Raw genomic sequence first — 27666 nt, 5'->3', positions numbered from 1 at the left:
CAGGACCTCATAACCAGTCTAGAAAGCCGTGCAAAATAAGAAGTTCAGGCATTTGCCGCTCGACGGAATAATGATTTGATATTTGGCATTCACGTCTCACTGACAGGTGGCCCGTGTGATCATAGAACCCACATGTCAGTGGGGCATCCAGCAAAAGACCTGAGAACATCTTAAGCAAGAGCATATTTAACTCGCTGAGAACGTCAAAAGTTCTATGATCATAATCATCGCAAGGGAAGAGGCAAAAACAATAACCAACTTTGGAAAAGCCGTGGTGGCATATGAATCGCCTAATTTCGAGTACTCATTTTGCCTGCCACTTTGGACAGGGTTGAATTAGTCTCATCATGCCATCGCCATTGACAGTTGAATCCCATGCATAAGCAAGGAAAATCACCCTAGCCATGATGGCCCATTCTATACATGCGATGAGCCCATGAGGTATTGCAAGAGCAGGAAAGTATGCACTGCTTCAATGAATTATTGCACGGTACAGCTTTTGCCTCAACGAATGCAGAGATTGCACTGTGGACTATTGATAAGGAGGTAATAGCACCAGTGAGTCCTTGAACTTGTCTAGAATGTGATGATTTGGTCTTCAAACTTGTAAAAGGCAACTGGCGCTATTACCTCATTGATAAGACATGAGTGATAAGTTTTAGGACCAAATAGTTGACTTTTATAAGTTTGAGGACCAAATCATCACATCCTAGACAAGTTCAAGGACATGTGATGCTATTACCTCATTGATAAGAGCATCTCCAACACGGAGAATTAAACCTTTCGCAACCTTTCAGACCGAGAAATCCATCCACCGCGGTTCTGTATCGGTCCGTAGAACGGTCCGGACGCGATTTCTCCCGCGCGTATCCGGTCAACGCCGCTCTAGAGCGTCAGCGACCGCATTCATGCCCGGCCAGAGCGGACGCGACAGCTCACTAGCGTCGGCATTGAAGCGGCACGCCGGCCGAGAGAGCACCGCCCGCGCCGCTTACCGGTGCAGGCGACTGCCGCACGTTCAAACGACACAACGGCCACTCGTCCGTCCGCCTGCCTCCCACATTGATGGCACACGGTTGCCGAGGCGTCTCCTCTGGCGCCACCGGTCCATCCCTTGCCGCCTGCCATTGCTAGATAAACCGTTGCCCCAGGCCATAGCCATAGTCATCCGCCTCCGATCCCTCTCCACACCACTCCCATCATGGATTGTTCCCCCGCCAAATCTCTCTAGGACGGGCTGACGCCGGAACAGAAGAAGGAGATGGCCGCCATTGTTGCCGGCTGGCTGGCCGACCGGCAACCGGAGGATGACAACGTCCCAATGGAGGATGCGGCCGCCGCCGACGAGTCGGCGCACCATCCTCCTCCTCCGTGCGGCCCTCCTCCTCCTCCGTGCCACCCTCGCCAGTGCACTGCACCTTGACCATCGGTGGGGCCCGTGCCCATTAACTGGACATGCTACGGGAGGAGCGGGAGGAGTAATTCTGGGAGGCGCAGGCCGACGCCGCCTACAACCACCACCTCCTCCAGGAGCATCTGCAGGCGGAGGAGCAGCTCGCCAGTAGGGCGGTCACGCCAGACGTTGACATGGCGGAGCAGGAGGCGAAACCTAACTGCGGACACCCTGGGCAAGCAGTTCCTCTCCGGCTTCAAGGTTCGCACCATACTCTGTTGGACGATCTACCCATAGTAGGAACCGTCAATGGAAAATTTTGTGCTAGGGTTTGATCGTCATCCTCCCTGGATGATTTCCAGTCGTTGGTGCTATCAGATTAGCAAAACGCCTTGTCTACAGCACCACATAAATGGTTGCAAGAATCGTGGGCATAGCACGAAACATGAGATGAACCTCAAGTATATAGGTTGCTATATCTAAGATTCAGATTGTACGATTCTTTGCCTAGCGACAGGTATATAGGTTGGAACATCTTTTGACATCAAGCTGTTTTTTCCTTTGGGAACCTCAAGTAACTTTATTATTATTAGGTAATACTCCATGTTATACGTCCATTTTAACAAATTCAAGGGAGATATGCAGATGTTTCAAACTTAACGAATGCTTCAAATAAGATAGGTACACATGTTTCGGGGAGGTATCAGGCAAAGTTCAGGTTTTAGAGATCTTTACATCAACTACTAAAAGATTAGTCTTTCTCTTTGACATAAAATAATTATTGTGCTTAAAATGGATGGTGAGACCCCATGCTCCTTCCGTTACATAAATTTCACTTCTACGATTTGAACATGTATACTTGTTGGCATTCAAAGTATGAGGACTTTCTTGCATTTCTAATTTAATTCGTGTGTACCTCCATGGGCACCACCAAGATGCTCCTTGAATGGTAGTACCTATTCAAGTATTGATCTCTGGCGGATTTCTTCTCATCAAGTGCACACAAAACCAAAATCATATATATAGTTATAATAATAGCCCAGTTTGCAAGCTTCCAACTTTGGATCCTTTCACCTCTGTTTATATCAGTCTTGGATCATACGGGCTGGGCCTCCTTGGCTACTGCGGTTGGACAACCTTACTAATCAACAATACTTGGGCAGTTATTATTGTTACTGCCCAACAATACTTGGATCATACTCATTTTGCTCCGTATGTAGTCCATATTGGAATTTGTAAAAAGTCTTATATTTACGAATGGAAGGAGTAGGATTTAATCTATGGTATTATTGATGTTGTTCTTTCATTGGTGACATGCAACACAACTGTGGATGTATTACTTCCTAGGTTGATCACGTATTTTTATACTTTGTTTTATTGCTATGAAATTGTACCTTTTGCTTTTATATATGTTCTATAATATTCATGTAGTGAATGTGGTTCATGCTGCAGGGACGCGACTTTTATTCCATTTTGGATAAGCTGCATTCTTCTGAGATTTTTTATCCTGTCGGTCCTATTCCGATGCTGTTCGCTTTCACTTTTTTTATGGGAACAATGATACCCTACACAATTTATAGCGTCAAAAGGGCAAAAGAGAGCGCCAAGGAGTTGGAGGACTGGAAGGCTGAATGGAGGGCTTACGAGGCTGATCGTCAGAAGAGTCATTGATGAAGATAACATATGGCAATATTGCTGTATTTGTTAAATGAAGTGTGATGCCTTTCAAGCTTGATCTATATATCCTGTTAAACTTAAGTAGTGTGAGACAGTATACCGCCGCCATTCCGGCTCGGCCCCAGCGTCGCGTAACCTAGGCGACACGGGCGGCAGCCCCCCATCGCGCCGCCAGGCATCGGCTAGGAGATGGCGATGGCAATTGTGTGTTCGGTGTTGGCACGGGTAGCCGCCGTCTCCCAGACGGTTCTTCGAGCAGAAGGAAACCCAACTGCAGACACCCTGGGCAAGCGGCTTCTCTCCAGCTTCACGGTTCGCACAATACTCTCTCGGTCGATCTACTCAAAGGATGCGTCAATGAAGGATTTTGTGCCGGGGTTTCATCGTCATCCTCCCTGGATGATTTCGTTGGTGCTATCAGATTAGCAAATTGTCCTTGTCTAGGCACAGCATCGAAGGTTGTAAGAATCTTGGACATAACAGGAAGCATGAGCTGAGCCATAACCGTATGATAGAGGATTCTATGCTAGAGTGTCTGACGCTTCCGCGTCAGCCTCCCTTAATGTCTAAGTCTCAGATTAAGATTGTATGTTCTAGGCCTAGCAACAACAGATATAGGTTGGTATATTTTCTGACCTTCAGCTAGTAAAAAAATTTGTAGGTAGTCATAACATGTTCCACGTCCATTTTGACGAATTCACTAGTATTCCAGGGAGTTATGCAGATGTTCCACGTCCATTTTGACAAATTCACTAGTATTCTGCCAAAACTCTAGGATTCATATTACTTAACGAACGCTTTAAATAAGATAGGTATACATGTTTCGGAAAGGTATTAGGCAAATTTCAGGTTTTAGACTTCTTCTTGTGTACCCCATGTAGCAACTACTAATAGATACGTTACAAATTATTGATGTTGTTCTTTTATTGGTGCCATGCAAATGCAATGCAAGTGTGCAACTGCGGATGTTATTACTTCCCAGGTTGATCACGTGTTTTTATGATTTGTTTTGTTGCTGCAAAACTGTACTTTATGGTCCATGTAGTGACCGTGGTTCATGCTGCAGGGACACCGCTGTTATTCCATTTGGAATAAGCTGCCAACTGTTGACTTCGAACCTATCGGCCATGTCTATATGACGGTGGCTTTCGTTTTTGGAATGGGAACAGTGGTACCCTACGCAATTTCTAGCGGCAAAAAGTCAAAAGAGGGCCAGAAGAGGTTGGAGGACTTGAAAGCTGAGGTTGAGAAGAGTCGTCGCCGATTAAATCAAGTGTAATGACTTCCAAGTTTGATGTGTGTATCCTGTTAAAACTTTAGGGTGGAAAATCATGTGTCTTTAGATCGTTTTCCGGGTTTGGTTTTTCCTTCTGTGCGCTCCAGTTTCGACTGACGGCGAAGGTTGCCTAGCCTCTGGCCTAGTCGAGGAACGTGTGAATTTTTTGTACCTCGGGTGTTCTACAGGCCTTCTTCAACGAGTTCTTTTTCAGGGTGGTGATATGCTACATCGACAATTTTTCTCTAGAAGCTCTTGGGTTTCAATAAGGTTGCAAGCTTAGAGACGGCAACGAGCTTTGCACATGCAACAAGACTATGAGAGCTATGATACTCAAGTCTTTACATGTCTTTAGGGGTTGGCATTTGGCAATTGGCAAGATGGGATGAGATACCTGATACCTCCCGTGATTTCTAGGGTCAGGGCGACAATGAGAATGCACTGCGACCAAAGACAAAAAAACGGTTGCCTGGTGACTTATTACGGTGAGCAAAAAAAATAATTTCTTTGTCAGCCCTGGATAATGAGGGCGAACATTTCGATGGAGTAGAGCACGTGATAATGCATGGGACAGGGAATGCCATGGTCTTGGGGCTGATACAGTACGGGACAAGGAATCACAGCCAGCTGCTTGTTTCACCCAAAGCCATTGTCCTCTTGTGACCGCCACTCGCGGAGACAAGCATAATAGGGCCATGAACCCCTGACAAAGAAGTTGTTATTTTCCAGACAACTTCTTCGCATGCAGCTGTAAACTGTCTTCTTCCTATGACACACAAAAATATGTCTGCTTGAAGAGAGCGACAAGCCTTCCTGGCATTTTCAACCGCACGAGTGACTGGCAATCACAAACAAGAAACTCCGTCCAACAAAGGGTCGTCAACAAAGCTAGAAGGAAACTCAGCCATTTTAGACAGATCAGGCTATCATATCATGTAACAAAAGGTCATATGATTCCAGAAGGGTCTTCCATCTTGTTATCATGCACGTGGAACAAAAAAACGGCAGCACCTCCAGCGTGGCTGATAAGAGTAGCCATACAACCGAACCGATCATCAAAACTATGACACCCTAGCTACAAAAAATACGATTAACTGCACTACGAGTGCGTTTACATCTCATATTTACTACCATGCCAGGAACATATTCTTTGCTTCTACCCTTTCCCTACTCCTATTTGTACAATTCGCACCTTTGTGCCTTGGTTGCACTCTCCTAAAGCTACGGCTGTACTTGGCCACCGATGTTAGAAAGAACAAGTAACATAGCACGGGTAAGAAAAAAAGAATGAAGTTAGCTTCACAGTTAGCTCTTTACAGCAGCCAGATGTTGGCACTGAACACCTGCTGGCCGAAGGGAAAAAATAGTCGACCATTTGCCAGTGAGACCTGCTGGCAAGAAAAAATTAGTTAGACCAGCACAGTTCAGTATATTGTTTCAAACTAAAGTTCTGTGTGCCATACCGTGGTGGGAGTACTGTTGTACTGTACAATTGCTTCGATGCATTCTACTTCCACTGGTCATTGCGTCCATTCACACGCCTTTTCTCGCCTTCAAAGACGCGGTGCGAATCCATGGTCCTTCGCATGCATCCGACAGGGCATGCATTTGCCCCGCAGGCAGATCAAAATCACAACACTGGAGTTGGTCTCTCAGATCACCCACCATCTTTTCCTCGCCTACTTGTAGATCTTGTTTTCTCTAACGTTTGTTTCGCTTGTCGGCTTGGATTCGATGCTTTCGAGTCCTATGAGCACATCAAAAAACATAAATAAACGAACGCTTGAGGTTGAGTAAACTGCAAAACATATAAAATAAAAGGATCAATACATTTTTACTGGCCAACTGAGCATTCTTAGACTTCTCTGCTTCTGCCTCTTTTTGAGCTTTTTTCTTCTCAAGCTCGGCTTGCTTGATATTCTCCTCGTGTGCTTTCCGGAACATTGTTACAAATGTCAACAGGGTAGACATAACTGCAAGAGGATGGTCACGATAGAGTAAATGTGAGGCATGTTAGCAAGCAAACACACAGAACATCATGGCTAAAATTGCACAGATCAGATATGCTTCAACCCATTGCATCCTCAGAAAATAATTCATATCCTAGAAAGTGTGTTTGAGCATGCCCAAGTACCATATGCAATTGAGTAGAAATTCCATGAGAAATAAACCTTTAGAGGTATTACAAAAATATATAACAAGCACACACTCATTAAGATGAATCAATAAAACTGGTATCATACCTTGCTCAAATGGGCAACGGACAGGGTCCTCACCAAAATATTTGATCAATTGATCAGCCTTTTTTCCCTGCCAAAACAATGAAACGAGAAAATCAAATACAAGAAGAATGTATGGCAAGTAATCTTCATAGAACCGAACAACGAAACATACCACTTCAGAGAACAATGAAGACAATGACTGCACATCTGCTCCAGCATTGTCAGTGAACTCTTTCAGTTTCTACAGAATCAAGTAATACCAGTTTAGACCAAATGACATTCATATGCACTCCACAACTTCACACAATCAGGAACTCAGCATATAAGATTTATTAAGTGAAGGAAATGCATGCGCACGCAGTTTGTGATTATAATTACTATTCAGGGAACCTTCAGGATACTGAACATAAACAGCCTGTTAAGGCATGGGGTTCGCATTTACGATCAGGTAATTTATCTACAAAATACGATGCAGAAATACTTGCGGAGTCAAAACATCAGGTAACTAACAAAGGAACCTGCACTATTATATATCACATCCTCTAAATTTGGCTTCAGATTTATCCTGTTAAAGCTAATGCATATCTGACTGTTTGAGCACTCGAGCTACAGGGATGTATTCACTTCTAAGGTCAGAGTACCAGCTAACTATATGTAAACAACTTTAAAACCTGAAATTCAAATGAGACAGTGTTTGACCTCACGGAAAATTTCTGACACTGGACCATCACTTTCTGAAGCTTTAAACTCGTGCTCAACTTTTTCCAGCCCTTTACTGACTGCTTGCATTTCTTCTGCTAACATTTTCAGTTGTATCTGTTCAAATACATCAATAAGACGAAAGCATGTGCATCTTAAATGAACAGAAAAATACATATGCTACATAGTTAACTGATAGATTTTTCAATTTTTTGCGAGTGAACTGATAGAATATGACGAGAAAAACGCAAACCTTTGATGTAGCTTCTAAACTAACAAGATCCACATGGAAGTTCAAAAGCTGTGGTGATTTTGCAGCAAGCACCTGATATTAAGATGTTCTTTCTGTTAGCATGCATATAGGAGACAGAGACCAATGTGGTAATGTGTAAATCATTTGACTTAACTATAGTTTATTAGACCGAGGACTACAAGTGACCGTGCTCAGATGCTTAGATTGTAGATTGCTTTACGATACAGAACTGGCACATTGCATAAACTAAATGGAGTATGTATTTTACTGTCATGCAAAGTCAATTAAAATCAATAACAAACACATTCAGAAACCTGAAGGTCAAAGTTGTTCGTATTATAACCTGGTTACTGGTTTAGTATTTCAATGCAGACTGAACACTGACGTGCTCAAAGTTGTTCGATTTCTGCCACTGCTTTAACTATTAGATGAACCCATACTGATTGACAAACTTACATGAAGTTGCATAATACAATCTCGATAAAAGACTAGGGCTTATTGAGTTACTGTTAGGTTTCATGTAGCTTTGCTTATATCTAGGATTCTGAAGACCCCGAAACCTTAATTTATCCGATCTCCATATCCACTTTGCAGCGGAGAGTCACAGAAATCCAGAAATATGCTAGTTACTAGCCCAGGCCATAGCCATCTGCCATTCTGTTGATTAAACACACCATGCCAACCAAAGTTCCACCATGAAATCGAATTAAAACTTCATGCCCTAAACGAATCTCCTGGCGCTGAACGAATAAATAATTTGATGCAGACCATGGATCATAGTTTACAACTACAAGTTACCCATTGGTGCAAGGATGTTAACGTACACATGAGAACTGACACTTCATTGCTCTGAGCGAATTTCATGACACTTAACAAATAAATAAATGCGGGCCATGGATTAGAGTTTGCAATACAAGTTACCTATTGGTGAAAGGGTACTAACACACACATGAGAACTCAACAGCACAGACCAGGTAAAAGGCATACCTTGCAGAGGTAGTGCATTAATGTCATCTTATTGTTTGTTGCCCGGGTATCTGTAAGTTTTAGCAGACTATCCAACCGGAAGCCAACTGCAGCACCTGTAAGAAAATATATAGATATGAACCTGGCAGCGAATGATACTTTTCCTCCACATGCATTTCTATCTCCAATTAATGACTTCAGTTGTCAATGCCTTAATGTTACAAGATCACTGCTATTCATTTCACAGGTCCCGTACAGAAGTTTCTGTGTAATCCTTCTCTAAATCTCTAATCCGAATTGCCCATTTTGGAGGAACGTACGGAGTTCTTGAATCTTATGGTTGCGAGATCTTATGGGTTTCACCTCTAGCCTACCGCAACTTGTTTGGGACTGAAGGCTTTGTTGTTGTTGTATGGAGTTCCCGCAAACTTAATGTAATGTAAGACAAAATATGAACTTTATGATTTGGCATGACACTGACTAGCTCGAGACAGTATGCACACATAATATTCAAGTGGTGCAACTCCCTTCACATCATCTTTGCAATGCATCATACACCAAAATATGTTAATCCTACTCTTAAAGGATGCTGTATAAAAAATAGAACCTTAATATGATAGAATACTGTCAAACAAGCTATAAAAAAGGCTTACAAAATTCATATATTCATTCATGGGAAGGGCAGTTCTTATTACCTCTAGCAGTTCCCTGGTTCAACGTATTTCCAAGGAGCAGTATTTTCTTCATTATTTCCTTCAACTTGAGAGAACTTCGTATCTGATACAATTGAATTTGACTTAATAGACAGCAGGTGAAGATTAATTGCAAATCAATATGCCTAACTCTCAACATACCTCATTACATGAAGAGTCTATGGTTTTCAAACTTTTCCCAAGATCTGCGACTTGTGAACCAAACTGGATCTTGAAGGAGAATACTCTCAGTTTTGACTCCATTCGTGGGACTTTCATCAGTTCTAGGAAGAACTGCAACAAAATGCAATAGTTTGTTGGATACTGATATACTCAAATAGGTAAGCATAACTGTTGTGCTTAACTCCTAAGAACATTTCATGCAAAATTAGGTTTAACACTCGTATCTAACAGGCTCACATGTGTACGTTAGATCCAACCTGGCTATTTTAAATGCCCAGGATAATGTTGATCAAACAAAGGAATGGATGTAAATGATCTTTGAGTCTTGGACTTTTGAGTCAAAAGAAGGCTCACAAACATAAATGTCTTTGACTAATGTTGCTATGTTTTGATGTAAAATTAAAATAATGATCGATTAAGCCAAACCAAATATGAGATGTTGTGTTTTTCATGTTTCAAGAAGTCTGGGGCGATCAAATTCAGAAAGAACAACATCAGTAAACATTCTGATACTGGTATTAAGTACCACAAAAAGAATAAAAACGTCATAGATCATAGATAATCATTACCAGTTCACATTTCCCAAGAAGTTGCTTGTCTCCGGTGTAGTTCTGACAGGAAAAATGGAAGGTGACGCTGTGTTAAAATGGGATCACAAAGGAGGCAAGGCAACATTGCACTATACTCACCTTAAGAAGCTCCATTTCCTCTTTCGTAGGACAGAACTTTATGAGATTCTCCACTTGATCAACATCCAAGGTAGACTGATCAAGTGCCAGTGCCGCACTCTGTTGAAAATTTAGTGACTAAATAAATAATCTTATCATGTCATACTTAATATTATCTTTGTTTTCATTGCTCAAATTCTTACCACCAAGTCTGGCAGCGGCATCTTCACTTTTGTAAGCATGATCTCCGTGTTGTTTGCCCTCCTCAACTCAATCTATTTACATATACTACCAGATTAGATGAAACATGGCTTACAATGGGATATCAGATGGGGAGACTAGTTCTTTCTCAAAACTATACACTGTAATATCTAATTATGCTATATAGGGTTAAGTAACAATGTACCTAAGCAAATGGTAGCAATCATATCATCAAGAAAATAAAAAGCGAAGAAATCTCGCACTACAATATCTAGTACTCTCACCGCCAAAAAGGGAAAGAATATCTAGTTACTCTAAAGAGTTGAAATTACAAGGCAGAAATCACAGTCTATTGCTGAATGCTGAAATTGTTCATGCTATAATGAGTTAAATTTTATACTGCGAATTTCATTACTCCCTCCGAGCCATATTACCTGTCTTATATTTGTCAAGATACGGATGTATCTAACACTAAAACGTGTCTTGACAAATCTAAGACAAGTAATATGGATCAGAGGGAGTACCAAATGTTAGCATTTTACTTACCAGCTGAACTTTCTCTGGCTTTGATCCAAGAGATTTTCTTCTGTCGGTTTTGGAGGTGTTATCCGTTTTTGGTACGGCTGCTGGAAAAAGGCTCTCGAGCTCTGACAAATCAAACTCCGATACACTGCAGAAAACAGTTTCCCACATTATTAAGATAAAAAATATCAAAAGACGTTGATGATATTAAGGTGATGTGATCATCATGGCATAGTGCTTTACAAGATATTGAACAATGGCTTGGTCTAAAATTGATCCTACAATCATGTACTGTACAGCATTAAAACTAAGAAGTCTGAATTCAACCTTATAACAAGTAGCAACCACTGCCTCCGTTCCCAAATATAAGTCTTTTCAGAGATTCCAACAAGTGTACATACGGAGCAAAATGAGTGAATTACACTCTAAAATATGTCTACATACATCTGTATGTAGTCCATTTGAAATGTCTAAAAAGACTTATATTTAGGAACGGAGGGAGTATATCATTGGAAATGTTGCATGTATAATAAGCATACTTGAGATGAAAGTATATGTTTAAATGTTTAATCAAGAGGACAGAAAATTACCTATGTGGGTCATCATTTCGCTGCAATTCCTCCCAGAGACTGCCTTGCATAGCTCTTGTCACTTTGACCCAATGCAGCGGCTTTAATGTTGATTTGCGTGCGGCTGCAGCCCCAAAACCTGACCCTGGAGGACGTACAGCACCACGCCCTCTACCTAAAGAGTTTGTAGGATTGCCTCCTGGTGGTGGTGGAGCGCCTGGTGCTCTAGGAGGAGCTGGTGCACGGCCACCTGGAGGAGGAGGTGGAGGAGGCCCACCAAGCCTTCCTCCAGGTGCAGGTGGTGGTGGAGGTGCTCTCCCTCCAGCTCCAGGTGGAGGTGGGGGAGGTGGAGCACCTGGTCGGCCTGGAGGAGGTGGGGGAGGTGGAGCTCCTGGTCTGCCTGGAGGAGGTGGGGGAGGTGGAGCTCCTGGTCGTCCTGGAGGAGGTGGGGGTGGTGGAGCTCCTGGTCGGCCTGGAGGAGGTGGGGGAGGTGGAGCTGCTGGTCGGCCTGGAGGAGGCGGGGGAGGTGGAGGGCCAGGACGTGCACCTGGAGGGGGTGGGGGGGGTGGAGGTCCAGGGCGTGCACCAGGAGGAGGGGGCGGGGGAGGTGGTGCTCCTGAACGGGTCATCGGAGGTGGTGGTGGCGGCGGAGGAGCAGTAGAATATGATGCGGGAGGTGGTGGTGGTGGTGGAGGTGGAGCACCAGAACGTGTCGCTGGAAGCGGGGGAGGTGGTGGTGGAGGTGGAGCACTAGAACGTGTCACTGGAGGCGGGGGAGGTGGTGGTGGAGCTGGAGCACCAGAACGTGTCACCGGAAGCGGGGGAGGTGGTGGTGGAGGAGGAGCACCTGGACGTGTTGTGAAGGATTGAACTGGAGGCGGCGGTGGGGGCGGGGGCGGGGGCGGGGGCGGAGCACTTGAACTTGGTTTCGGTGGTGGAGGTGGAGGCGCAGGTGGAGCAATAGCACTGCCATTTAACCTTGGCGGAGGTGGAGGTGGTGGTGGAATGCTTCCACGGACCCCTAACCCTGGGGGCGGAGGTGGGGGAGGAGGGGGAGGTGCAAAGTGCCGTGTTTGTGCTCCAAAAGACATAGGAGGAGGAGGAGGAGGAGGAGGAGGTATGTTTGACAAGCATACTGAAGCCGGTGGTGGTGGTGGTGGCGGTGGTGGTGGTGGAGGTGGTGCTAGGTGTGTAGCTGAACTTGAAGAAGCATAAAATGGAGGTGGTGGTGGTGGGGGTGGAGCAGGAGCTGTAGCTTGGATTCTTGGCGTAGCTTGTGCACCTGACAACAAGGGTCGTCGTGCAGGGAATCGAGGAGACAACATTGCATCTTGTGTTAAGTGATTGCCGTACAGCGTTCCAGGTAGTACTAGAGATGGTCCTTTCACAAAATTGCCTTTGTTATCTGTCGACACGGAACGGATAGCTAGTGCAGCTGGAGAACTGTCATATCTGGATGGAGGGTGCGATGGCCTACGCACAGAGGCAGTTTCAGATTCCTTCTTGGGTGAGATCCATCTACGTATTGTTTTTGGTTTGGCCGGCTTTGATTGTTCTTCCAGTTGTTCGTTATGCCCAAGCATTGCCTCCAGTAACACTGACCCAGGTGCATTACCTACTGGTATCTTCTTTGATACTGAGGACAAGGATTTATCATCCCTAGCTTCTGTTTTTCTTTGAGGAAGAGGCATGCCAAAATCCTGTCTGCCACCAAACTCTTCTCGCTTGGCTTTCATTTCTATTGATATTTCATTAGCTGGTAATACAACAATACTATCCTGTAGACTGCTTTTCTTCGCATGTATGGTATCTCCAAGACCAGATTTCGATTTACTATGATTCAGTCTTCTGTCAGCTGTATCAGCAACCTTAACCAGTTCTACATTGTAACTGTTATTATCTTCTGAGACAATATTCTCAGTAGCAGTTCTGTCTATCTTTGAAATAACACTCTCTTCCTTGACAACAGTTTTTACCTCCTGCACAAAGTTTCCATTATCAACTACTGCTTTCTCCTCATAGATCAGTAGCTCACTGTCCAAAGTTACTGTGTTTTCGGTAATAATCTTGATGTCACCATTCTGGTGTCCTTCATTTGGCAATGTCCTTAAGTGGATATCCTCGTCCACACTTGATAATATTCTAGGAGAACTGAAAGCAGTGTAGTCCAGATCAGTGTATGTCGATATTTTCATGGATTCACCTGTGTGACACTGAACTTCATCACTGCAACTTGGATCTGTTGCAGTAACTAAAGTTTGTGCAATTACACCTTTCGTATCCTCCTGACAGTTTGATCCAAACTTGCGCCCTTCTGAATCTATAGAAGCAGCAACCACCTGTATGTCCTGCACAGCATTGTCCTCTTGGTCACTTATGTTGCTTAGTTTAGACTTCTCGAGAACCTTGCATGCCTGCTGTAAACCTCCTGGATTTTCCAAAGTTGGAGCAGGTGCTGGCCCATTGTCATTCATGCTACCTGAATTTTCGGAGATAATAATCTTCACATCCTCATCAATCACATGCTTCCCTAGGCTGCCGTTTTCCTCAACTGCCACCCCACCATCCGATTCTGTGTTGCCAACTTCTAATGAAATTTTTCCGTCAGTTGACTGAGTATCTGGATCTCTCCTAGCATCATGCCAATCCTCCTCTGCCTCATAAAACTCATCTCCTGTATCTACGGAAGCAACGTCAGTCTCATCTCCGTCGTCGCCTACCTCTTCTAATGCAGCAGCGGGCTTGAAGGAATGAGGGTCTGAAAAGAGTACCTGGTTCAGAAGCTCTATTCTTAGATTTCATAATGCACAGGAGACAAACAGAAATGAAAATTGAAGAAAGGCATAGAAGCAGGTGAATTTAGCACCTCAGCTCGGAAGTCCCTTGGGAACTGATTATTCACATTCCACGCAGCATCAATATCATCACGATTCAATCCAAGGACATTTGATTGAATGAATGCAGTGTTGAACATGACGCGGAACATTGTTTCCTCGCGATCTAGTTTTTCGCCAATGTGGATGCATTCAAGAACCACGTCTCCCTGAACACGGCAAGAAGCACTAATTTTCACCGAAACTTCAGCCTGCATTGCAACCATCTGTCAGAGTAGAACTTGGGTAGTGATAAATATCTCCACAGCTTAGGAGTAATCATTACCTGCCCATGCCGCTGGAGATGTTTCTTGGTCTTGGGCGTCTCAAAAAGAACCTTTGCACTCTTGTTACCAGGACTCGAGTCTTGCCCGTGAATACGCAAATACGGCCTACAGCCCCCTTCGGAATCAAATCTAGGAACTGTGTGGAGAACTACAGAATCCAATATGAGAGGCCGGCTAATTGGAGGCCATTCTGAACCACTTCCATGTCTTGTTACATAGTGCAAATACCTCAGATGAGAAGACTGGGGATTCAACTTTAGGAATTGCTGTATGAAGTCCCTGCGAGCCTGCTTGTAGACCATCTCTAGAGTCTTGTGCTCACCAGTGTACGTTTTCCGATATAGAAGTAGTCCAGCCAACATGAATGCAAGCACTGGCCATCCCCCTCTTTCACAGTGCATTAGAAGCATGTTCTGCTGCCCTTCCACTGACAACCAATTTTCACATGATTTCAAGAAATGGTGGATCATCTCGAGCTGAAGGAGTGGGCAACCTTCGTATTGCTGTGGGTAGTCCATGACTGTCATGTCGTACTCAGACAATATATCTGAAATCCGACTCCTCTTGTCCCCAGACCAGAAATTGGAGACCATGAATGACGCATCGGGAAAGTAGTCCTGCAACTGCGCAACAATGCCACTCAAGTAATCCCTGTACTCATCCTCACCCATGGCCTCCGCGGCGAAGCAACAGTCGAACACTGAAACCAACATACCGATTGAAATTAGCACGGTCTCATGCTCAAATTTGCATCGTTCAACTAAGACTACAAAAATGGAGAACAGATCAAGTGCTGGCATGCTACCAGGAACCTCATCTTCATACTGCATATGTACTAAGCTCATGTTTCTAGACACAGCAAAGTATTTTATCCGCATGGTTTCATCAAGAGATAAGCACGCCATTATAACTAATAACTAGGTTAAAGGGAGTGAGCACCAACTGAAAATGTGGACATAATAATGCAGGCACTACTAGATGATTGTTGCATGTTTATAAGAAAAAAAATGCAATTAAATCCAAAGCTTCCCTAAGGGCCAGCATCCGACAAGGGCAAGACAAAATTCGAATATGGAAAGAAATAAAGCCGATTTAGGTCAAATGCAGCTAAATCTGAGTCTTGTGCGCGCACACTGACGACCCAGAACTGGAGCGAATTCAACTTAACATCAAAATTTACTAAATCTAGCTCGCAGTGCTTCCGAACGCACTGAATTCCAGCTCAAATAATAGCGATAAATCCCCTGAAAGCAACAGTTCCCCGGAGCCCGAACCCCAAGCCGCGGCAAAAGCCCAAAATCCCCCTCGGAACAAGCAAATCCCCGCACTCCGGCGGCACGGCTCGACCCAGGGACGCGGGCATTATACCATAGACGCGCTCGGAGATCTCGAGCAGCCGATCCGGCGTCTTCTTGAGGAAGAACTTGCGGAACAGCGCCATCCTCCTCCTCCTCTTCCCCTCCCTCCCCTCTCGCCGCCGCCTCCGCCTCCCCGGCGGCCGGCGAGCTCCTCTGACGCCTCGAGCGGCCACCGATCGGCTCCGATCGGGGCGCCAAAGGCATGGGGGCGGCCCCGCCCCCGCCGCCGGCGAGCTGGGGGCAGTGGGCGACGCCCGCCGCGCCCCCTGGCGAGATCTCGCGCGGGCGGCCGACGCTCGCTCGCCGCGGCGGCCCTAGGGTTCCGCGGTGGCGGTAGGGGTGGTGGTGGTGGTGGTGGTGGGGAGGCAGCAGGCGGTCGAGGCGCCGTGCGATTGGGACTCCTCTTCCTCTACTACTGCTGCCGCTGCCTCTTTCTCCTCTCGCTGTTTAAACTCTACTTTAATTTTTCCCTTTCTCCTCCTCCCCCTTTCTTCCTCCCTCTCGCTGCTAATCTTTCCCCTCTCGCCGCAGCTGCTTCCTTCCTTGCCGAGGTTTTACTGCTGCGGCCCGTGCGCTTTTTCCGTTTTGTTTTCGGCGCCTTCTGCGGTGAATGTTTCCGTGACAGCGGTGGAGGCTGCGTGCTCTGCTCTGCTCGGCGACGCTGGTCGTTGGGGCCAGCTGCGGCGGGGACGGAGTGTCAGTGACCTGACGTGGACTGGTTAGGCCTGGGTTGGCGTGCGGGCGCGGAGAGGATTGGGCCTCGGGGGCTCTGCCGGTACGGACGTCTCCGGATTTTCCTTCTCTTTCCTTCCATTGCAGGCGAGGCGACGGACGGACGACTCGGATCTGGCCGAGTTTAGGCTCCTTTGATTCATAGGATAGGAATATTGTAGAAATAGAAAAATCATAAGAAGTGAGATGACATGCATCTTAATTTCTATAGAGAAGGAGATGTCATTTGATGCATAGGATAGAAATTTTTTCATTGAATCTTAGCTAATGTTTTTTCCCTCCAAAATGTGAACGATTGATTCCTATTCTATATAAAAATAGAAATCCATTCTTACAAATCAAAAGGCTTCAAAGGAAATTTTCTTTTGCAAATCCTATCCTATAAAAATCCTATGAAATTCCTATAAACTAAAGGAGGCCTTAGCCCGACGATTCTTCACTGTGGCTCCCCTAAGTTCCCGGGGATTAATGAGTGGGGAGGTTGGTGTGAGAAGAAGATCGTTGACATGAACGTGCATGGACTTGCTATTTTCTGGGAGGATCATGTGGTGCTGGTCAAATTGTTCTACTGCCAATTCTGAGCAAATTATATTACTGCCATTTGTACCGAAGGTATTTGAGCTCAGGTGGTGCATCAGTTCTTTCTAAAAAGGAAGTACAATACAGATTAGAAGATGAGATGATTTTTTTGTATGACTGTAACGGGCGAACGGTTATAAATACTTTGATGGGAAGAGATAGTAGTAGTGCCAGCTGCCTCCAGGGTCAGTTCGGCTGCTTCTATTCTTAATTAATTAATAAACTATAATACTAGAGTACTAAAGTAGTAGAGTAGTGTGCATTTTATGTAGTAGTACTATACTAGCTCTCCAACGGGAGCAGCATTTTGTTTGTAATGCGATTATCAATGCATCCTCACGGATCATGGAATAACTTTTTCCTCTGAACATGAAATAATTTATGTTTTCAGATGAGGCATAGCGGGGTGCACTTCTTAAATAAATCGGGAAAAGGAAAAAAGGATCCGTGGTGCTTGAAAAGCGTATTGCTGCATAACAATTGTACAATAGTGGTAGTACTAGTAGTTGTATTAAAATGTGACCACCAACAACCAACAATATTAGGACAAGAAACGGAGACCCCAGCAGCATCTTATCTGCTAGGTCCGGCAAGCAACGCATTATTGTCGCCTCTCCTTGATGTGGAACTCAACTCATGTTATCAGCCCACTGTTAGAGAACAGCGGAAACTGACGCTCGCTGTGATGTTACCTAATCTGCTCCCTCGGAAAACAGTCCAGCATGCGTGCTAATTGAAGCAATTCAAACAATTCAAAAAGAAGAAGTGGCCTGTAACAAGCTGCCGGAGTGTCTCGGACGATAGGCAGTAAATTTGGTAACGCTCAAGCTGCAGTGAAGCAGTAAATTTGGTAACGCTCAAAGCGTAGCGCCACATTGAACCCACGAAATTCCACATTATTCTAGCGGTGGCATTATTTACCGTATCTATCTGCTTTACAAAATACGCCAAATAAATAAGTGACCAAGGTATCCGTTCTGAAACTAAATCGCCAACAACCGTTGAAAAGACGTCTCCAGAAAAACTTCACCCGCAAGCAAAGACCCACCTCGGCAAATCCAACGGCTAGATCGCTCAGCACCCGACAAACGGACGGCTCCCCGCGCCCCACGCCCAGGATCCCATGCGGAGGAGCGAGAAGGGAACAAGTGGTGGTGGATGGCCGGGAGGAGACACGTGCAGACATGGAGAAAGGGGCCGCGCGCCAAACGTGGGGAGAAAAAACTGTAACGTGGTCAATTGTCAAAACGGAAAAGGTTACCGCACGGCGTGGGTCACTTCACTCACCGGCCGCCGTCGACAGGAAGGGGTGTGCAGGGCAGCGACGGCGACGGCGAGGCTGGACGGAAGCTTGGGAGATACGGCGAAGGCGGGCGATCTGAAAGAGTACGTACCGGATGTGTACGGGATGGCGACGCCTGCGTTTGTCGATAGCGTTTTGGGGCTTCCGGTACGGAGATGCGGATGGCGCTGAGCGGTACGGGGACGTGGGATGTTTCCTTTCTCTTTTTTCTTCTTTCCGTTTTGCCTTCCGAGATACTGGGGCGACGCGCGGAATAGTGGAGGTGTGTGGAGAGTGGAGACGGGGCGTGGGTAGATCTCCACGTCGCGGGGGAGCTCCGCCGTGTGGCGGCCCGGCGGCATGCGGGACGTCGTCACGTCATGGGTGGCTGACCGGTACGATGTCGCGGCCCGGCGAATCTCGGTGGCATAGCATAGCAGGGGCATGGAAACATCTGCACCTGCACGCGCCGGGCCACCGGGTGGGTGTGGGTAGCATAGCATAGCATGCATGCATCCTCTCGTTCCGTAATAAAAGCGGCGGCACACGCGTCACGGGGGCGTGCAATGAATCCAGACCACCGGCGCTCCCTGCTCCGATCCTAGAAATAAATAATCAACCGCGAATTAATCACAACTCACACTCTCGCAAGATGATGGGACCGAGACAGTATGTGGGATGCATGATTTTACCCTGTTCCAATTTTATTTTAATAAAAGAAATTAGTAGTACGTATCATCATCTTGCTTATCAGTACTCATGCGCCCGCTGCGTGTTGCTGCTGTGGCAACGTTGTTTCAACAGTGCGGCTAATTGTGATTATTTGCTCATCAGCATCCAGGGCATTACGCGTGCAATAATCACGCCGTTTATCCGGCGTCATTACTGCCACTTATTAATTGCTCGTGCGTGCGTGAGAGGATCCACTCCACTCCGATCGAGCGGCAGCCCCCGTCCCCGTGAGCCACGAGCCTACGCACGTACTCCTACGTAGCCACCCTGGGTATAGTCCTCACCATTTCCATAGCTGTATAGCAGGCGTACGTGTACACATACTGCAGCAATGGCGCGCTTACGTACGTACATCTCGTCCCCGCGTAGCACGCACGGACGCTTGGTGTACAAACGACCGCGACAGGCCACCTACGAAAAAGATGGCAGGAGCGTCTGACAGGGTGAGGCCCGCTCTGCATCCCTTCGCACTTTTTCTCTAACGCCGTCAGGGGCAGCGATGATTGCCGTCGTCCGTCCATCGGCCCTACCCGCTAGTCACGAAGCCTAGTCCTACGTGACGTGACTACGTCCTTCTAAACTGAATTAGCGATACGATCGCCCAATATTCATACCGGGGAGAAGAGCACGCCAGCTCGCTCGCGTCCAAGCGGAACCCGGCCGGCCGGGCGACCGAGTGGAGTGTGATCAGCTGGCTGATGGGATCTTGGCTCGGAAATTAGCCCGCGTCGTGGCACATATAATACGGCGATCGATTTGGCGGTGCATGCGTGGGTGCAATGATAGAGGGGGGGCGTCAGCGTCCAGCTTTTCGGAGGCGCCACTGCTCGGTAGGTGTCGCTGGTCGCGCCCGCAGAGGGGCAGCTCGCTAGCTAGCTAGCTAGGGTGGCCTCACGCACGCACGCAGGGAGGCGCCCGCTGGGCGTGGGCTGCACGCGGCGGGGCCGGAGCCGGGCACATGCCGCTGCTCCTCCGCTTTTCAGCGGCAACCGGAATATTGGCCAGCCAGCCAGCCCACCGCACCGTACAGCATATGGACAGTATAGAATTACCCGAGAAACACTTGCAGTGTGTGCGTGTGTGTACTCGCCCAGGGCCATGATCACCACCACTGTTTTCAATATGCCCGCGGGCTCCAAGGTTTTAACTTTACGATGGTACTGTACTCTGATCCTCATGATCCTTTAATACGTTTCTGGGGAGTACTGCACCGGTGTGGGTGTGAATCAGGTGATGCCGAATCGGCCTGTTTCGCTTTTCTGAAAGTCTGGAATGGAAATCAGGATATTTTACCGATGGTCCTTTAATAGATGGGATCGAGCATTTGGGTTTTATAGTCGTAAAGCAAAGTTGTTAGGGTGTCTGAGGTCTGATCCTGACGGGGGAGTTCGTTTCATCTGTGTCTGTCTGGTGCGATGCGATGCGACGGCAGCAGCGGGTTCACGAATAGAATAGCTCCCCACCTAAAAGCGGCCTCCAAATACACATCGCTTTCCGCTTATCCACGGCGGCCGGCACCCGGTCGTCGGTAGGCACGCACCCATCGTCCGTCCGTTCCTCCATTCGTACTCCACACCGCGACGCGCGCGGCCGCGGTGCACGGCCGGCGCGCTTCACTCGCGGTCGCACCCGAGTGCGGCCGAGGCCTGGCGCCGTGGCCTGCCAGCCGAGCCACGTCTATTGCGTCGGCCCGCGGCGATGCCAACTTCACTACTTCTCTGGGCCGGAGCAACACAGGCCATTGGCCCATGACTATTCTTAAGTTTTGAAGGCTACACAAGAAAATACTGTGATTCAGGTCGAGAAAATACTAGTGTACTAAATACCCCTAAATTGTCTAAAAAAACAACCCTAAAAGAACTAGTCTCTACTTTTCTACTACTAACTAGTATAATGTCCGTGCGTTGCCACGGGCTTTTGAAATATTTTGCTGGAATTACGTAAACATAATGCATGTTAAATTTCATATATAAACAAAGATAGCATGGGCACAATCGAGTAATGATTTAAATCCACTTCACTTGCAATGTAAATCGATAACAAAAAGTCAATTTGACCATGCATACATATAAAACGATGATCTACCTAAAAATCGGTTACAAATTAAGATCTATTTAATGCACTTAAGAAATTCTCGCACAATATCAGAAATGTTGTATTTATCTTCATTGACACAATATTTGAGCAAGTATAATAAAAACGTCTTCCTCAACTCGTACCCATCATGCACAAGCAATATATGCAATTAGCATGAATCCTTCAGGTTGAAGGTCTTAATATGTGTAACAGGGAATACTCACTGTACAAATCAGAAACTAATTCTTTACCATTCCACCAGATCATAACAAAAAAATAGCCAAAAAAAATTCTGCAATTTGCTAAATTAATATTATCTTGAATATATAGTGATAATGCAAATAAAATGTATTAGTATGGTCATGATGCATGTTAGTTCCAAGGGAGTGCCTTTGCGATTAACTAACAAGAAATTTATGTTTTAGTTGAACTCGCTTGTTGCTGGTCTTCCTCCAATTTTTTGTGTTCTCTCTTCACTCGTCGATCCAACCACTTCCACCACACCCCACTTGAGAGCATCGACATCCTGACACCCCAAACCGTCCCTATACGCACGGTCGAATGGACCGGTCACTAACAGCTATGATGTCTGAACCTCCGCCTAGTTGTTAGTGCAATGTGCGTATGCTTCGGAGATAGCAATTTCGAAGGCAACATGCATGTGCTTTCACCTCTGAAAGAGCTATAGAATATGCTGACTTACCTATGTGCACTTCCTAAATCAGGCAAAAAAATTTATTTCTATCGGCAATATAAAAAACTTAATATTAGGTCAAATTGAATAATACAACAAAATTGCCATTTCAAACTTTTCATCCATCACTGAATACAAAATGAAGGGACAATGTCCACTAACCATGCAAATATGTTGACCATGGGATATTTAGGCTGGCATATATGGGAAACCAAAGCTACAAAATGACTCAGTATGTTAGGGATAGATAAAAAATACTGTAAAAGGGATAAAAACAAATCCGCAGCAACTCACGACCCTATGAACTCGTATTCTCAGGGAGCAAGCGAGTGAAGCCGCCACGGCTGGCTAGCACCGAGGGACAAGGGTGACAACTGCCTCCCCATCCAGTGCCTAGTGATTCTGCCGGCGCCACTTTCATCATGAGCCCACCAATACCACTCGTGTGTTGTAAAGAAACTATGAATTGAAATTATCATCGAAAGTAAGAAAATGAAAATGTTCCTCTCCTCTCCCCTCCCTCATGTGAAATACCCAATTCATGGTTGCCTCACTACATTCAACGTAGCTCGGATGTGCAATGTTCTCCTCCAACGCTTAACAAATTCATCATAGCTCACAACTGGACGGGCCTTGCGGGTTGAAGAAAAAAAATCCAAACCTAAACAAAAACAACAAATTGAGGACAACTTACAAGGTAAAAGCGAGGAAGCACACACCTACATGCTCAAACAGAATAGAAGATGCAACTACACTATATAATTTGGGAAATGCTTACCATCACCCAGCGGATCGCAGTGGCCGCGTCCGCCACCTTCCCTGTGTGACACGTGTCCAATTGAGGGCGAGCATACCATCCTTCATCGAACACGCTTCTGCAACAAGTGCTATGTTTCTGAAACAGACGCGGTGTTGCAATGGACTATGACGGTTTATGTTTTGCAACAAAATCTCTGTTGCAGAAATTTTTCTGCAACAAGACCTTACTTGCAAAAATTGCAAAACTCAGGTAAAAAAGAAAAAATTGCGATAAAACAGCTGCTGCAACAAGACTCGTGTTGCGAAAATAAAATAATTTTGCAACAAAGTCTGTGTTGCAATGGTGAAGACGCATTCAGCCGCTCCATGCAACACATCATTTTGGCTAGCGACCCGGCTGATCTGTTAAAAAGATCAGCCGGCGGACGCGTAGCACGCTCCATATAATTCACTCATTAAAGGAGGCATCACTCACTGTTCAAGTCTTAGATGTAATTTAGATCGGACAATAATAATGCAACTTGCACATTGAATTTATGGAAATTGAGACAAACAATATGCACTAAGAAGTTTTGAAAATTCAATATGGGTCATACTACTATATAATCATATTATCTGCATCATCGGTCCTCATAGGGATTTGCCATCAAAGGGTATAATGAGCCGTATTGATATAGGGTGGGCGCTTTATGTACAGTGTTTCTGACATGGAACAGTCATCATTTATTGATGGACCCATCATGCTGGTACTCTATGGTCTCGCTGTTTACCACTTTTCATAGACCGGCTTACACATGTTCTTGGTCCGGCTCCCAGGCATACCATGGAAGCCAGGGCAGGCGGGACTGGGATCCAGTGACTGCATTCACAGCAACATGCGCCCAGTTCAGCCATCCAAACATTGGCGCAAGTGAAAACAACCCCCATTTTTCTTTTTGACATGAAAACTGCCCAACACTTGACGCTCAGGCATTCAGCGCAACAGAACATAAAGGAGAGACTCGGCCATTAGACATACAAACAACAATTTGTGTTCGAGTCATTAAAGAGTACAAACAACATTTATATATTCAGTACTACCGAATTTGATACATTAAAATTCAGACTTAGCAGTCCTTAACACATCAAAAAATAACAATCCTGTATGTTGTACCAAATCATCAATATTTAGGCCCCGTTTGGCAATGCGCCGGCTCATTGAAATCCATGGATCTGTGGAGCATCGTTTCGCCCGCTCCAAGACTTTTCACTGCAGCTCCGTCCGCTCCCGGAGCGGAGCAGTGGAGCGGATGGACACCGAACGGGGCCTTACACTCAGAAAACCCATTCATCACAAGAAATTTCAGAAGCACTTAGTTAGAATTCAGTACCACTTGTCATTGACATATCAGAAGCACTTAATTAAAATTCAGTATCACTTGTCATTGAAATTCAGAAGCACTAAAAATTCATATTCTGGCCAAGTGCTACTATTGATCTCGTTGCTAAACAATACAAAGATAAGTACGGATGTGAAAAAAGGAAAGCATTGGAACCTCTCTAACTTGGAATGCATGAATGCATGCTGCCATCAGTACATATACATGATTGGGCTTTATGTGGAAACATGAGCAGAGAAGATACTTCAGTTATTTGAAATCGATGCGAGTCAAGGATATTTTTTAAAGTAGGATATGCCAAATAAATGAAAGGATGATGCAGATATGCACTTTTATTAAGACTAAGACAAGCTGTCAGGCAGTACATTTAGAGCGTCGACCTTGCCCTGCCCGCCGGCATGGTTCGCCATCGCAGGCATCACTTTCTCGTCCAGCTCGCACTCACCGGCTGCCTCTCCCGCGACCCGCTACACAACTACGGGGCTCCTGCTTCCATGAAAACGCAATATAATTTATATTCACCAAGAAGCAACAGAAGTAAGATCACTACATTAAATCCTAGTATGATGAACCATTTATGCCGAGATATATACGGAGCAACACATAGGTTAAAGTTAAATCTAGCAATATAGTACACTTGGCACCGGGTAAACCACAGATTAAACAATGTGGTAGATAGTTGTTTACCTGAATGCTGACAGAAGTATACCAAGTAACAAAGCTAGTTACTGGCAAAGCTCAATGCCTCCAAACCAAAGTTTAACTCCTAATACGAAATGTCTCCGAATCAAGCTAGTTGTGGCCAAACTTTGGAACCTGAAAAAATGGAGTAGAAAACAAAATTAGGAAATGCAAGAGAAAGAAAGTAACATAGGATAAAATTACCTCATTGCTCCAAACATATATAGTACTGCTAAGAAATCTCCTTATTAGTTCTTTTTATAGAATTAGCCCATTGATGAGATAAAGATACTAAATATAGTTATTTCTTACAACAATCTCTGGAAGATTAGTATTACACCAAATGTTGCCAAGAAACATATACACCAGGAGAAATGATTTTGTTTTAGAGAACTAACCGAACAAAGAGACTTCAACTAATAAAGTAGCACATAATCCGTGATGTAATCCGTAGCCACACACTTATGCCACCTTGGCTCTACCCTATTAGTGAAATAAAAGATGACATAACTTTTAACTTAATTATTATCACATCAACAAAGAAAAAAACAAAAGTAATTTACTACTCCCTCCTTCCCAAAATAAGAGTCGCTGAAACTCATCATGCAACGGAGGGAGTACTATAGTTTAGCACGTTTCTCTTTCACAAGTATAGCAGTTGAATAATGCGCAGCAATCTGAAATCCTTCACTTACAAAGAAAGAGGGAAGACATAATACAGGCTTGTTAGCTCACCCATACACAGATGAGTCAGTGATGAAGTGGATTGCCAAAAAGAACATACGGGGAATAATCATATCCATGTGTGGCATACTCAGCTCCACCCTTTCTCATCACTATCTTTGATCACTATATTTGCTAGCACCACCCCAAAAGTATGAAATTCCTCACGTTGAATACCTATAAATAAAAGGAGAAATAGGAGGTTATGTCAGCGACCAATCGAAATCATCAAAACTTCAGCACATCAGTACAATGTGTTGTAGATATTTGATTAATGGATGCAATCAACTTACGCATATTTCTTCATCTTCGGATTCAGGGGTGCAGGTCCTGGATGGATTCTGTGGTGCGCCTCTATGGTCAATGCAAGCTGCGGGGAAAGAAAAGTTGAGATGTGATATCTTCAGACCAAGAACTACAGTTACAGGTTCAGATTTGCTTCAAATCATTTAGGCGCAACCAAGAATACCGAGATTAAACGTTCGCTTGTAGCCCTTGATGAATCTCAGGATCTTCTCGTTGAAATCGAAGCCGGGGTTCCAGATCAGGGACCCATACCCGAAGACCCGCACCACCATCTTGTTGTTTGTTTTCCCTGCAGACAACAACAAACTGAGCGCACAAGAAGCCATTCCCCTTCCTCGAACAATAATGTCAACATCACCCCCAAACCAAAAGCCCCAAAACAGTTCAACAAAATCCCCCCAAAAAGGTACGAGTAGGGGTAGGTGGATTCGGTTACCTAGCACACCAGAAAGAATGCCGCTGGTGGGTCGGCGGCGCGCGGGGAGGAGCATGATGGGGATTTGGCTCCTCTTACCTCACCCGCGTCTCCTCTCCTCCGCCTGCAGTCTTCTCTCGTCGGATGGATAGATAGGGGTTTCTGGTCGGAGAGGGGGGAGAAGAAGACAGTGGCCTTCTCTCATCTCCTCCGCCATGGTCTCCTCTCCCCGGTTCACGCCCATGCCCATCGGCTCCCTTGCGGCGCTCGTCCTTGCTGCCCGCGCCGCAGCCGCGGCCACGCCCTGCCAAGATGATACAACAATAAGAAGCCAGGGGGTGAATCATTATCCTTTAGCATGGACACCATGATGTTTCAGCGTCTTGTCATTGCATTGAACAGGAAAGAACCTTCTTAGCAAAGGTGCATCACTATTACCTTCGGCGGAGCGAATATTGCCACTGAACAACACTCATGGTGCAAGATAGAAATATTATTAAACGGTAAGCTAGTTCAAGTGATCATGAATAGCAAGGGAAACGGCGTGTTTTATCACTGATATTATATAGTTGAAATCTCAGTGCACATCACATATATATTTTCTAGCAATACCAAGCTTGATCTCAAATAGAACATATCCACATTACCCTCAGGATAACTGAACAACAATACCTGACTGTGGGTCACCCAGTTGAATCCATCCATCTTGGCACCAAAATTGAAAGTTCCAGGTAGCTCCAGCTTGCCAAATAAAAACTGAATGATTATGATTTATGCACCTAGGTGATATCCCTCTGCAGGTCATGATCGTTATACTGTACCTGTTGCCAACTTTGCTAGCCACATCATAGAAATTAACACCTAAAGGGTTGAAGCACAAAATATTCAGTACTTACTATGAGTAAAGGAAAATCATAAGAAATTATATCTATGGACTTGCAAAGACAATCAAGAGCAACGGCTGATGTGAAAGCTTACACTGGGTGTATATACGACTCATCTTTTTCCACCAAATTGTCAGTGATAGCACAAACATTTGTAATTTGGAACTAACTGGACAGAAAAATAGGATGCAAATTTATGTCCTCTTGCATGAAACATATTGTTACAGTTGCAAAAATCATGTCATGGAATAGAAGCTACCATTAATCATATTAGTGCAAGAGGCCACAAACATGCTACCTAGATACACCCTTTGGATCACCCTGGTAGCAGCCAAGCCCTCTGCCGTTCCGCCAGAAGGAGATGAGATTCTTATATCTTTTATGTTTCTGAAAAAAAAACATAAAAGACCGACAGATCAAACCATCATATATATGACTATTTCAGTTTCAATAATTTATTGATTCTCTTAAAATTAAATGATGTCTCGTCATCTTGTGTTTGCTTAAATATATAATTAATAGCCAGGGATTAGAGGCCGGATGTATAAAAAAATTAAAGCTTGGCTCTTGCACAGTCATTACCAG

At 45.1% G+C, this 27666-nt stretch overlaps 1 protein-coding gene and 2 long non-coding RNA genes across 4 annotated transcripts; all 3 read right to left on the bottom strand.

Moving 5' to 3' along the window:
- Positions 1–5235: 5235 nt before the first annotated feature.
- LOC125536390 (formin-like protein 5) lies at positions 5236–16395 on the bottom strand. 2 transcript variants are annotated; one of them, XM_048699602.1, is made up of 18 exons: positions 15850–16395; positions 14481–15181; positions 14188–14406; positions 11343–14092; positions 10777–10900; positions 10233–10304; positions 10051–10149; positions 9931–9972; positions 9341–9472; positions 9182–9263; positions 8508–8602; positions 7521–7592; positions 7268–7384; positions 6741–6809; positions 6590–6656; positions 6177–6319; positions 5810–6093; positions 5236–5737 (listed from the first exon to the last, which is right to left on the bottom strand). In XM_048699602.1, the coding sequence occupies exons 1-17, from the start codon at positions 15920–15922 to the stop codon at positions 6004–6006; spliced, it is 4947 nt and encodes a 1648-aa protein (XP_048555559.1). In that variant the 5' UTR covers positions 15923–16395; the 3' UTR covers positions 5236–5737; positions 5810–6003. The 2 variants fall into 2 exon arrangements, with proteins under 2 accessions (XP_048555559.1, XP_048555558.1); XM_048699601.1 differs by having other exon boundaries at positions 5236–5734.
- An 8085-nt stretch (positions 16396–24480) lies between these two features.
- LOC125541282 lies at positions 24481–25592 on the bottom strand. Its single transcript, XR_007297482.1, has 3 exons — positions 25489–25592; positions 24760–24888; positions 24481–24558 (listed from the first exon to the last, which is right to left on the bottom strand). It is a non-coding gene; the product is annotated as an uncharacterized LOC125541282 (long non-coding RNA).
- A 623-nt stretch (positions 25593–26215) lies between these two features.
- On the bottom strand, positions 26216–27298 carry LOC125541281. Its single transcript, XR_007297481.1, has 3 exons — positions 27019–27298; positions 26870–26938; positions 26216–26501 (listed from the first exon to the last, which is right to left on the bottom strand). It is a non-coding gene; the product is annotated as an uncharacterized LOC125541281 (long non-coding RNA).
- Between the last annotated feature and the right edge of the window lie 368 nt (positions 27299–27666).

Source organism: Triticum urartu, chromosome 2 (assembly GCF_003073215.2).
Source record: "Triticum urartu cultivar G1812 chromosome 2, Tu2.1, whole genome shotgun sequence".
In the NCBI taxonomy this organism is placed as follows: Eukaryota; Viridiplantae; Streptophyta; class Magnoliopsida; order Poales; family Poaceae; genus Triticum; species Triticum urartu.
The sequence above is the reverse complement of the archived record's forward strand: the minus strand, read 5'-3'. Positions and strand labels throughout refer to the sequence as shown.